A 13,701-nucleotide genomic window follows, 5' to 3' on the forward strand; every position below is an offset into this window, starting at 1 on the left:
CAGTTCCCCACAGCAATTATCTGAAAGTGGAGAAAGTGATGAGGTGTCACGGATTACATTTGTGTTTGATATGAAATGTTCAGTGAGCTGCCAGCTTTTCTTTATGAAGGTATGTTTTATGTATTACATACCCCCCAACTTTTGAAGAAGGGAAAGAGGGACTAAGGCTGCGGCACGCTCAGCGTGCTGCTGCAAATTTCAGGCCATGCCCCTACCACACCCATTTCACTACAAATCACAACCACACCCATTTAGCACTGCTGATCACACTGACTGGTACTGAGGGCACAGTGGCTGGCATTATGGGCACAGTGGCTGATACTGTTGGCACATTGACTTGTACTGAGGAAAAGAAAGGACAGAGAGACAGAAAAAAGAAAACAGAGAGAAAGAACAGAGATGGTAAGAAAGGGGAAAGAAAGAACCGAGAGAGAGAGAAAGAAAGAGAACAGGGAAAAAAAGGAGAGAAAGAAACAGAGAAAGTAAGAAAGAGCATAGAGAAAGAAAGAGGGGTCAGAAAAAAGAACAGAGAGAACGAAAGAGTGGAAAGAAAGAACAGGGAAAAAAGGAAGGACAAAGAGAGAGAAAGAACAGGGAGAAAAAGATTAGAGAAAGAAAGAGGGAAAAGAAAGAAAGAGAACAAAGAGAAAAAAGAGCGGAAAGAAAGAACAGAGGGAGAGAGAAAGAAAGAGAGAACCAAAGGTGGGAAAGAAAGAACAGAGAGATAGGGGAGAGAAAGAACAGAGAAAGAAAGATTAGAGAGAGAGAAAGAGGGGAAAGAGAACAGAACAAAAGAAAGAACAGAGAAACAAAGAGGGGAAGGAAAGAACAGATAGAAAGAGGGGACAGAAAAAAAGAAAGAGGGGGAAGAAAGACCAGAGAGGGAGAGAGAAAGAAAGAACAGAGAAAAAGGAAGAAGAGAGAAATAAAAAGAACAGAGAGAGAGAGAACGAGTGGGCAGAAAAAAAGAACATAGAGAGAGAAAAAAAGAAAGGGGAAAGAAAGAACAGAGGGAGAGAAAAAGAAAGAGGGGAAAGAAATAAAGAACAGAGAGAAAAAGAAAGAGGGGAAAGAAAGCACAGAGAGAGAGAAAGAACAGAGAAAGAAAGAACAGAGAAAAAGAAAGAGATTAGAGAGAGAGAAAGAGGGGAAAGTAAGAAAGAGCGAACAGAGAAAGAAAGAACAGAGAAAGAGAGGAAAGAGAATGGAGAGAGAGAAAGAAAGAGGGGAAAGAGAAAGAACAGAGAGAGAAAGGAAGAACAGAGAGAGAAAGAAAGATTAGAGACAGAAAGAGAGAGGGGAAAGAAAGAACAGGGAGAGAGAGAAAGGAAGAGGGGAAAGAGAGAGAGAAAGAAATAAAGATACTATAGCAGCCCGGCTCACATTGAAGTGTCCACCTGAGCCTCCCGATCCAGGACGTATCATGATCCGCTCAGATGGCCAACATCCCCAAGTCCAAGGCGATCCCGCTGTCCACGCTGTCGGAGAAGGACACGGTGATGGATTTGAAGCATCCCCTGAAGTGCCTCCATGGTTCCGTCACAATCTCCTCAAAAATTACCTAATTTCCGGTCAGCTTCCAGCATGTCACTTCCGGTGAAACGTCACGTGCAAATTTTAAAGTGCTCCTCGGGGCTCCACAGTCTACTCCTGTGTCCGTGGGAAAAGTAACCTCCCGGCTGGGGCAGTGGGGCAGACTCAAAATCGGGACTGTCCTGCTGGATCTGGGATGGTTGGGAGGTATGAATGCTCCCCACCTTGTGCACGCACGGCTTCGGACACCTCATACACACACGGTTCTGCTTTGTATGCCTCGTACACACACGGCTCCGCTGCGTACACCCCACATACACACATGACTCCACTCCGTAGACCTCGCACACATGCGGCCATGCTCTGTACAAGAGATTACGGCGCCCTAGGCGAAACTATTTTGTTGCGCCCCTACTATTCTTGGCAGTAGATGAAAACTTGGGATATAAATTTAGGAGCAAAATAAACCACAACAACAATGATTAACTCTCTCCTAACTCTTTAATCTTCTGAGAAGTTGTATAGGACAAATATATGCAAAGTAATCAATAACACAAAACAAAAACGACCATAGGTAATAAAAATTTTTGTTTCCTTGCCTTTTTTTTTGAAAAGGATGACACTAAGTCACCGAGATTAATTTGTTTAGCAACTTCAGATCGAAATTGTTGCCAACCCAACCAACCTCTCTTGTGTCATATTTGCCCTTAAATATGTACACTTTTCTTTCCATCCCTAAAACTTTTTGCCTTTTGAAAAGATTTTTTATAATTTTTTTCTATTTTTTCTCTGGCGCCCCCTTTGGGTCGGCGCCCTAGGCGGCCACCTAGTTCGCCTATACGTTCGGGCCGGCCCTGCATATGGCTTTGCTCCATACACCTCGTACACACGCGGTTCTGCTCCATACACACACAGCTCCAATCCATACACCCCATACATGCGGCTCTGCTCCGTACACACAGGGCTTCGTTCCGTACACCTCGTACACACGTGGCTCAGGCCCTACACCTCGTACACACGCGGCTCTGCTCCGTACACCTTGTACACACGCGGCTCTGCTCCGTACACCTTGTACACACGCGGCTCTGCTCCGTACACCTTGTACACACACGGCTCTGCTCCGTACACCTTGTACACACACGGCTCTGCTCCGTACACCTTGTACACACACGGCTCTGCTCCGTACACCTTGTACACACACGGCTCTGCTCCGTACACCTTGTACACATGCGGCTCTGCTCCGTACACCTTGTACACATGCGGCTCCACTCCATACACCTCGTACACACGCAGCTTCGCTCCGTACACCTCGTACACACATGGCTCCGCTCCGTACACTTCGCACACACTTGGCTCCGCTCCGTACACTTCGCACACGCTCGGCTCCGCTCCGTACACCTCGCACACACTTGGCTCTGCACACCTCGCACACACTCGGCTCCTCTCAGTACACCTTGTACACACACGGCTCTGCTACATCCACCCTGTAAACCCTTCCTGACCCTACACATAAACTTCCCTCATCCAGCACAATGACGACCAGCACAGCAGAGTCCTGCCTACACTGAGGCTCCTGATCATGTGACCCCTGACTCCTCCCCTCCTGTGACCTCATCACAGGTCCTGTGCCACAGAAGAGAACACAGCCTAGCGACGTTGTTGCAGGCTGTGAGGGCTGCGGTGTGTCTCTGGGAGGGCGAGGATGGGGTCGGTGCATGGGGGCGTGCGGCTTATCTCCCTGCAGTGCGGGGAAAAAAAGTCCTGGGCGGGACAGCGGGTGGACGGGGCAAAATCGGGACTGTCCCACGGAAAACTGGACGGTTGGGAGCTATGGTATTCCATTAAAGAAGTTTTTACAAAAAGATCTTTATTACGTATTCACGTGATCTCAGATTGCATAGCTAAAAACCTGGCGACAGACTTCTGACATCAGAGGTAATAATCTGTCCATGTGCCCTGGGGCCCTGGGCCTATTTAACCACCCACTGATTATTACTTCTGCACGATCACCTGCACACACGGATGGTGTGATGGTAATCGCTGCCAGGTGTCAGCTGGTTCTGACAGCTGACACCAGGCACTAAGTGACAGGAGTGGTCACAGACCGCTTCCGGCACTTAAACTCCCGAAATACTACGATCGAACACTATTGCAGCATTCTGGGTGCCGAAAGAGGGCTGATGACCCCTCTGCCTTTGGATCGGAGACCCCATGGCATGATGCGAGGTCTCGATCGTTGCCATGATGACCGGATGTCGCCATGATGACCGGATGTCGTCACAACGACATCCGGGTCACCAGAGCAAGGAAACATCCTGATCATGTGCAGTGCATGATCAGCAAGTCTCTCTGTAAGTGCAGAGCTGATAGTTTCTACACATCTCCATGCTGTAGAAGTGATCAGTCTGCAAAAAATGATTGTCCCATAGTGGGACAAAGTAAAAAAAAGTTAAAAAAAAAAAAAATAGTAATAAAAAACAATTGTTTAGATTGCAAAAAATCAAAAATAATAAACTTAGGCTATGTGCCCACATAGCGTTTCTGAAGCAGAATAAACCTGTAAGCGTTTTTCAAGTGTTTTTGCATGCGTTTTCCTAAGCGTTTTTGCCAGAATAATTTATGGTATGCGGAATCGCACGCGATTCCGCAAAATTAATGAACATGCTGCGTTTTTAACTGCTAACGTTTCCGCAGCGGTTAAAAACGCACCATTGGCACAACATGTGCGTTTTTAATTAAAAATCAATTGGATGCTTTTCTTAAGGGTTTCTGCAGCAGAATCGCTTGTCTAAAAGCGCTGCAGAAAAACTTAAAAAACGCTACGTGGGCACACAGCCTTAAAAAGATATTCTATCTCTAAATAAATATTTGAATAAAGAACACATATTTGGTATCGCTGCGTCCACTACAACTGGACCTATAAAACTATGCCACTAGTTAACCCCTTTTTATTGAAAACCATATGAAAAAATAAAAACAAGGCAAAAAAAACAATCCTTTATCATCATACCGCCGAACAAAAAGTGGAATAAAATGCTATCAAAAAACTTTTATGCTATCATAAATAAATAAACATGGTACCACTGAAAATGTCATCTTGTCCCGCAAAAAATAAGCCACCATACAGCTCCATCAGCAAAAAAGTAAAAAGGTTATAGCTCTCACAATAAAGGGATCAATTTACCACACACGGAACGTAATAACCACCCCACACCACCACCCCCTCACCCACGAAAAAAGGAATTGCTGGTTTTTGTTCATTCTGCCTCCCAACAATTGGAATAGAAAGCAAAGAATGTCATATGCCCAAAAATGGTACCAATAAAACATCAACTTGTCCCGCAAGAAACAAGCCATAACATGACTCGGTCAGCCAAAATATGGAAAAGTTATAGTTCTCAAAATGTGGTGATGGAAAAACTATTTTTTGCAATAAAAAGCGTCTTTTAGTGTGTGTGACAGCAGCCAAACCTAAAACCCGATATAAATCTGGTATCGCTGTAATCAAATTGTCCCGAAGAATAAAGTCGCCTAATCACTTATACCACATGAGGAATGGCGTAAAAAATAAATTAAACCAATTCTTCACCTACTGTTCATTTTTTTCATTCTGCCTCCTAAAGATCACAGGCTCTGCGCACATTTATCCTGCACTCGGCGCTGAGCGCATACACCAGGGTTTATGTGTAAGTCTCTGAAATATGTGACTCAGATGGAACCTCTGGTGGAAGATTCCCTATAATAAGGCAGATGGAGGCACTGTGGAGGTCATTTGACCTGTGATACGGCTGTGTCCGTCTTTTTAGGATTGCATAAAAATGTCATTGTCCACAATGTAGTGCACTTCTGAAAAGAAGGATACTGCTGAACAGAGGCCAGGCTGAGCCCAGAGTAACTCTGCTGCCTCATCCCTCGGGGGGTTTCATCTGAATTACGTCACTCAGAGATTTAGATGGAAACCCAAAAGTAAGTGGTCAGCGTTGGGCGCCAGATTCTTGTGATCCTAAATGTTATGGAAAATGGTCCCAATAAAACCTCAATCCACAAAAAAAGCAAGTCCTCACTCAGGTCTGACATCTGTTAATGGAGATATATAGGGGGCTTCCATGTTACTGGTAGAACAAAGGCTCTGGAAAAGTGAAATGGCTCCATAACCTTCCAAAAGAAATTCTGATAATTCTCTGCTCCCAAGTGCAAATGCCTACTTCCCTTCTGAGCCCCACAGAGTACCTAAACCACATACAGCGTCCACGTTTGGCATTTCTGAAGCGATGCCAGCCCGCCTAACTTATGGGTGCATGGCTACAAAATCACGGGCTGCACATAATGTACTGGTGACTGCAATGTACTAGTCATTACAGCAGCAGTTTGCAATTTTCACTTGGCATCATTCATTGCTGTTTGTTTTTGGAAAATACCCATGGAGTCAAAATCAGCTCTACACCTGTAGATAAATTCCAAAAGGAGTATAAGTTCCAAAATGGGGTCACTTGAGGGGGGATTCTGCTCTTCTAGCAATTAAGGGCTTTGAATATGTAATCTGCAAACTGTTCTAGGAAAATCTGCGCTCAAGGAGGCAAATAGCACTCTGTTCCTCTCTAGTCTCTCCATTTGGCTAAGTAGCACTGTACAGCCACATATGGGGTATTGCCATGTTCAGTAAAAATTGTGGGACAAATTTTGGTGGCATTTTTACCCACTTCTTGTGTAAAAATGTAAAATCTGGGGCTAAAACTAAATTTTGATTGTAAAAATGTAGTTCTTTTTCCTTCACTGCTCAGTGGTAAAAAATTCTGTGACACACCCGTGGTGTTAATATGATCACTGCAACTCTAGATGAATTCATTGAGAGGTGTAGTTTGTAAAATGGGTTTTGCTGTTCTGGCACCTCATGGGCTCTCCTAAGTGGGTCATGGTACCTGCAAACCATAACAGTAAAATCTGGTGTTCCTTGTCTTCTGAGCTTTGCATTGTGCCTGAAAAATATTTCTTGATTACATGTAGGGTATTGGCGCATGCAGGAATTAATGGACTTCAGTTTGATCTAAAAAAAAATCCTATTATCCCTTAGAAAAATTAAAAACTTGGGGCTAAAACATTTTTTTGTAGAAAATGTGATTTTATTATTCTTACGGCTCAACGTTATAAACTTCTGTGAAGCACCCGGGGGTTCAAGGTGCTCACTATCCATCTAAATACATTCCTTGAGGGGTCTAGTTTGGAAAACGGTGTCACTTGTGGGGGATTTTCACTGTTTAGGCACATCAGAGGATCTCCAAACGTGACGTGGCATCTTGTTCCAGCAAATTTTGCATTCAAAAAGTCAAATGGCTCTCTTTCCCTTCTGTGCTCTGCTGTGCCCCCAAACAGTGGTTTTCTCCCTCATTGGGCATGTTCAGGAGAAATTACACAACAAATTTTGGGGACTATTTTTTCATGTTATCCTTTTCAAAATAAAAAAAAATTGGATCTGAAGTCAATTTTTTGTGAAAAATAAATTAAATGTTTGTTTGTTGTTTTGCCAAAAATTCCAGTGAAGCACCTGAAGGGTTAATAAACTTCTTGAATGTGGTTTTGAGCACCTTAGATGTTTTTAGAATAGTGTCACTTTTCAATATCTTCTTTCATATAGACCCCACAAAGTGACTTCAAATGTGATGTGGTCCCTAACAAAATGGTTTTGTAAATTTTGTTGGAAAAATGACAAATCGCTGGTCGACTTTTAACCCTTATAACTTCCTAGCGAAAAAAAAAAATTTGGTTCCAAAATTATGCTGATGTAACATAGACATGTGGGAAATGTTATTTATTAACTATTTTGTATAACATCTCAGTGATTTAAGGGCATAAAGATTCAAAGTTTGAAAATGTTTCAAAATTTACGCCAAATTTCATTTTTTTCACAAATAAAAGCAAGCCATACCGAAGAAATTTTACAACTATCATGAAATATAATATGTCACGAATAAACATTCTCAGAATCACCGGGATCCTCTGAAGCGTTCCAGAGTTATAACCTCATAAATTGACAGTGGTCGGAATTGTAAAAATTTGCATGGTAATCAACGTGCAAACCACCCTTAGTGGTAAAGGAGTTAAAGAGAACCTGTCGTCAGGTTTTTATACACAAACCTAATATCCTCTATATAAAGTAGCAGTAATTTTGATTAAATCCTTACCTTTCTTTTAGAATTCTGTGTTATCCATTTTCAAAATATAATCAATTTTTTTTTATACAAGTGAGCTGTAAGGCTAGTTTCACACTTGCTTTTTTTTGCAGCGCGTTTTTCCCGCAAAAAAACGCATTGAAAAAACGCATACATAAGCATACAACTGCTGCGTTTTTTTCAAGCATTTTTATGAGCATGCATGAAAAAAACGCAGCGTTTTTATGCGTTTGTATGCGTTTTTAGCGCGTTTTTACCGCGTTTGCGTTTTTTTCCAACATTTTTAGGTGGCCCCTCACACTACCCAAACCATGACTTTACTAACCCTAACCCTGACCCTAACCCTAACCCTAACCCTGACCCTAACCCTTAACCAAATCATACTTAACCCTAACCCAAACCCTAAACCCTAACTAACCCTAACCCTAACCCTAACCCTAACCCTGACCCTAACCCTAACCCTAACCCTGACCCTGACCCTAACCCTAACCCTAACCCTGACCCTAACCCTTAACAAAACCATACTTAACCCTAACCCTGACCCTAACCCTAACCCTAACCCTGACCCTAACCCTTAACCAAACCATACTTAACCCTAATCCTGACCCTAACCCTGACCCTAACCCTAACCCTAACCCTGACCCTAACCCTTAACAAAACCATACTTAACCCTAATCCTGACCCTAACCCTGACCCTAATCCTTAACAAAACCATACTTAACCCTAACCCTGACCCTAACCCTAACCCTGACCCTAACCCTAACCCTAACCCTGACCCTAACCCTTAACAAAACCATACTTAACCCTAATCCTGACCCTAACCCTGACCCTAATCCTTAACAAAACCATACTTAACCCTAACCCTGACCCTAACCCTGACCCTAACCCTAACCCTAACCCTAACCCTGACCCTAACCCTTAACAAAACCATACTTAACCCTAATCCTGACCCTAACCATGACCCTAATCCTTAACAAAACCATACTTAACCCTAACCCTGACCCAAACCCCAACCCTAACCCTGACCCTGACCATAACCCTAACCCTAAACCCCCTTAACTAACCCTAACTCTAACCCAAACCCCTAAATTCCATGGTTTAAAAAAAAAAACGCATATGCAAAAAAACGCATACATGAGCATGCCAGTGCGCACATATGCGCATCCATAGGCTATAATGGCCATTTTTAGCGCAAAACGTGCGCATATGTGCGCATGCGCTTTTTTGCAGGGCCAAAAAATGCAACATGCTGCGTCTGGAAAATCCTAACGCACACCCCAAAAAAACGCAGCGCATGAAAATCGCATACATGCGCTGACCAGTGCGCAGGTATGCGCACCCATGTTAAATATAGGGGAAAAAACGCATGCGCAGGTGTGCGTTTTTTTCCAGCGCTAAAAAACGCAAATGTGAAACCAGCCTAAGTTCAGCAAAGCTGGGTCTGCTCTTCCAACTCTCCTGCCTGCAGCATTCCTCTGTCAGGGACTGATGGGTCACTCTCTTTTCCCGTGTCCTGCCTTCCCTGCCAGAGATCAAGTGCAAGCATTGCCATTCCCAGGGTGGTGCATATGCCGTAAGGTCCTGATGAAGAAGACTCTGTGTCTGCTGCAGTGTGCAATCAAACTAAAGAGCTGGTGCTGGGAGGGTTAACAACCTTGGGATGCATAGTCTCGGAAAGTGCTTTGTCCCACCTAGAGCACATAATCCAGTAAAACACAAATTTCCAGCAAAACACAAATTTCTCAGCAGTGCAGCAACAGATAGAAGATATGAAGCTGCTGATGGATTTGTCTATCAAAGACTAGCATGTCCTATGTTTTGTTGAACTTATTGTGAAGCTTTCCATTTAACTTGTGAGCATTGTTTGACCCCCAGTTCTATTCTTGCTTTTTATCCCTTTCAATGGACATGCAGCCAGACTATTCCTGCAGCCTTTAGATTAATTCAGCTGCCCTTTACCTGTGGAGGCTGCCGACACAGCAACTTCTTTCTATGGTATTGCTGTAATTCAGTATTGTGACTGTAACATAACATACTTGGCTGTTATGTAGAGCTAAACTGACTGTGGGACAGGACTCAGAGCATTGGGGTAGACAGATCAAAGCGGGCCCCTGTTCAAAAACAGTATATGGACCTTTGTAGTCAAATGTGTTCTTGGCAGAAACAGTTTGCTGCCTTTGAGTGTCTGAGGCTGTTCACACCTGCTTTTTTTAAGTGAAGAGATAGATGTCTGATTTTGATCCGAGCCATTGTCCAAACTTGACAAAGCAAATCTATAGGTCTATTAAATAAAATTGGGCACCACTTCAATATCATCTGTGTGCAATCCATGTGCCATGCGATTTTCATGTTTGTTTGATAGAAGCTTAAGAATCCTTCTCATATGCAAAAAAATACTGGTTAACCCTTCATCACCTTAGGTTTCTCCATTTTGAGTTTCTGCATTTTGCTTCCCTTCTTTCTTTCCAGAGCCATAACTTTTTTATTTTTCCGTCAATACGGCAATGTGACTGCTTGTATTTTAGCGAGACAAGTTGTACTTTTCAACAATACCATTGATTACCATACTGGAAAATGGGAAAAAAAATTCAAAGTGCAGTGAAACTGCAAAAATAGTGCAATTCCACAATTGTTTTTTTTGTTTATTTCTAATACTATGTTCACTAAATGCTAAAACTGACCTGTCATTATGATTCTCCAGGTCATTATGAGTTTGTAGATACCAAACATGTATAGGTTCTTTTTTATTTAAGTGGTTAAGAAAAATCCAAAGTTTCGGGGGGTTTTGTACACAAAAAGTCGCTATTTTCTGAGACTTGTAGTGTCTCCATTTTTCGCGATTTGGGCCCGGTGAGGGATTATTTTTGCGTTCCGAACTGACGTTTTTATTGATACCATTTTGGTGTAGATATGATCTTTTGATCAACCATTATTGCATTTTAATGCAATATTGCGGCAACCAAAAAATCATAATTCTGGCGTTTTAGACTTTTCCTTTTTTACAGCGTTTACCAATTTGCATTAATTCTTTTTATATATTGATAGATCAGGCGACTCTGAACACTGTGATACCAAATATATATATGTTTTATTTTTTGTAATTGTTTTATTTTGAATGGGGCAAAAGAGGGGTGAATTAAACTTTTATATTTTATTTTTTTAATATTTTTAAAAACATTTTTACTTTTCATTTCCTTCAGTAGTCTCCATGGGAGACTAGAAGGTGCAATCATGTGATTGCTTATGCTCTGCTCTGTGTAGCTAAAATGATCACCTGCTATGAGCGCCAACTTCTGGGTGGCGCTCATACCTATCTGGCAATGATGACCGCAAGGATTTCCTGCAGACCCCGGGTTGTCATTCCAACCCAACGGCGACCTGCGGTTATGTGACACGGGCGCCGATGGACAGGCTTTAGAACGTTCTTCTAGCGCATGCATGTTAAATGCCGTTGTCAGATATTTACAGCGGCATTTTACATGTTAACAGCAGCGGGTGGATCGTGATTCGACACGCAGCTGTTAGAGGCACATGTCAGCAGTTCAGATCAGATGACATGTGATGGAAAGGTTGCTGGCTCATGACCGGAGCCTACAGCCTATGAATGGGTCACCGAGGAGGAGAGCAGGTCCAGGCTAAGCCACAGAAAACCAGAGAGGTTGGTACCTAAGTGGATTGCAGACTCCTGATCCTATCCACACAACTAGCAGTAGCCGTGGAGCGTGCCTACGATGATTCTAGACACCTCGGCACAGCCGGAGAGCTAACTAAGCCTAAAGCAAGAAAGGGGAAATCTAAACTGCCCCAGAGCAGACCCCAAAGGAATAGATAGCCCCCAAACATATATTGTCGGTGAGACAAGATGAAAACACAAACACAGGTAGGAAAATAAAATGAGCAAATGATGGGGCCCACACTGACTAGACAGGACAGGAAAGGAAAGACACTGCAATCACGCAAAAAACCCTGCAAAAAGTCCAACACGTCTGATGCAAAAAACACTGAAGTCACATGACTTCGCCCCCCACTATATCAGCACTCTGGTATATTCTGAAAGCAGAGCAAAAAGAGACCAATCCAACAGGGGATAAAACAAACTGGCACAAGCTGTAACATTTGGGCAGTGATTCAGCACAGCCCCAGCCGGAGCTGGCTGACCCGCACCAAGAAGAGATAGACAAAACCAGATTAAATGCAAACAAAATAACAAATAAACCACTTAGCTGAACATGCAGGGAGAGAGCTGGAGAAATCAGACCTCAGGAGGAACAGGAAGCAAGTCACCAGCAGGGATAGACCGAGTCGGCTGTCTTAAATCCCAATCTGAAACCCCAGACCTCCAATCGTCATCATCATTATCAGGTGGCAAGCCTCTGTCAATCAGATCAGCTCCTTTACTTCCAGTAACCACCAAAGGGAGCCCAGAATGAGAACTCACAACCTCTCTGTCGATCTGACCAGCTCCACTACCTTCAGTAATAACCAGAGGGAGGCCAGAAAGCGAATTCACAACAGGGAAGCAACCTTATACATACCTATATGTCTATGGTAAGAAATGGGTTAAACTATGATGGTGAAAACTGACAAATTGAAGGAAATCGGTTTGCTTGCTTTTTTTCATGCAAGAAAAATGTCATGTCTCAATATAACCCATTATATGCTGTTTGTTTAGTCAAGCACAACAATGTTTTGATCCAGTGTAGAGGTCTTCAAAGGTTATTTGGCAAGAGATTTGTGGACATTGTCCTGTGGATTTACTATGTTTACGCTGTTCTATTTCTTGAAATGCAGGTCAAGACATGCAATCACTGACGATATGCTTTTTATGTGAACCCATCAATGAAATATTTTATTTTTATTGATTTTAATCACTTAAATTGTTCCATTAATTCCACAATGCTTTACATATATTATCACTGTCCCCATTGGGGCTCATAATCTACACTCCCTATCAATATGTCTTTGGAGTGTGTGATAAAACCGTTCTACCCAGAGGAAACCCAGGCAAACACAGGGAGAACATACAAACTCTTTGCAGATGTTGTCCTTGGTGGGATTTGAATAAGGACCCCAGCACTGCAAAGTACCAATGATAACCACTGAGCCATTGTGCTACCAATCTCTAATTTTGTAACTGGATTACAATGGGGGAAGTAAACATTTGATCCCTTGCTGATTTTGAATGTTTGCCCACTGACAAAGACATGACCAGTCCATAATTTTAAGGGTAGGTTAATTTTAACATTGAGAGATAGAAAATCAAAAATAATATCCAGAAAATCGGATTGTAGAAATTATATAAATATATTTGCACTTTTGCAGTGAGAAGAAATAAGTATTTGATCCCTCTGGCAAGTAAGAATTAATACTCTTATTGTCTGGTGCAATCCCCATTAGGATGTGCTCCACTATTGCCAATGCCATCCAGTGCACGTCTTGCCGCATGTATGAAATCCTTGAACAGCTGGTCGAGGGTGCATATTGCTGTGCAAGATGTGAGCACGTTGTGCATTTGGAAGCCCAGATACTGGATCTGAATGTGCAGCTGGCAACACTGAGATCCATAGACAATATGGAGAGGAGTCTTCTGCTCACTGAGCAGACGCTCAATGGGATAGATGAGGGGGGGATGCTAGGTTGGAGCTGCAGGACAATGAAGCAGCTAGCTGGGTGACAGTTAGAAGGCGGGGTAGAGGGAAGAGCACCAGGGAGGCTAGTCCTGATCTGGCACACCCCAATAAGTTTGCTAAGTTGGCAGATGAGGGGAGTGTTAGTGCAGGAGTAGCACTGCTGCAGGAGGCATGCCATCTGAAAGCCGGATGAGTGTCTGCTTCAGTAAGGGGAAATAGGAGAGCAGGGCAGGCCAGACAGGTTCTGGTAGTGGGAGACTCAATTATTAGGGGAACAGATAGGGCAATCTGTCACAAAGACAGGGATCGTCGAACAGTGTGCTGCCTACCTGGTGCTCGAGTCCGACACATCGGTGATCGGGTTGACAGAT

The 13,701-nt window shown here is 43.1% G+C and overlaps 1 protein-coding gene across 2 annotated transcripts in view; it reads left to right on the plus strand.

Moving 5' to 3' along the window:
- Positions 1-13,701, plus strand: part of ELAPOR1 (endosome-lysosome associated apoptosis and autophagy regulator 1) — a 402,340-nt gene that overhangs the window by 243,783 nt on the left and 144,856 nt on the right. For both annotated transcript variants that reach the window (XM_073561048.1, XM_073561047.1), the window contains exon 12: positions 4-109. In XM_073561048.1, the coding sequence (XP_073417149.1) occupies positions 4-109 (106 nt within the window). The remainder of the gene's footprint in view (positions 1-3; positions 110-13,701) is intronic.

The sequence above is a fragment of the Dendrobates tinctorius genome, unplaced genomic scaffold (genome assembly GCF_039654945.1).
Source record: "Dendrobates tinctorius isolate UK_male_01 unplaced genomic scaffold, ASM3965494v1 ptg000312l, whole genome shotgun sequence".
Taxonomy (NCBI): Eukaryota; Metazoa; Chordata; class Amphibia; order Anura; family Dendrobatidae; genus Dendrobates; species Dendrobates tinctorius.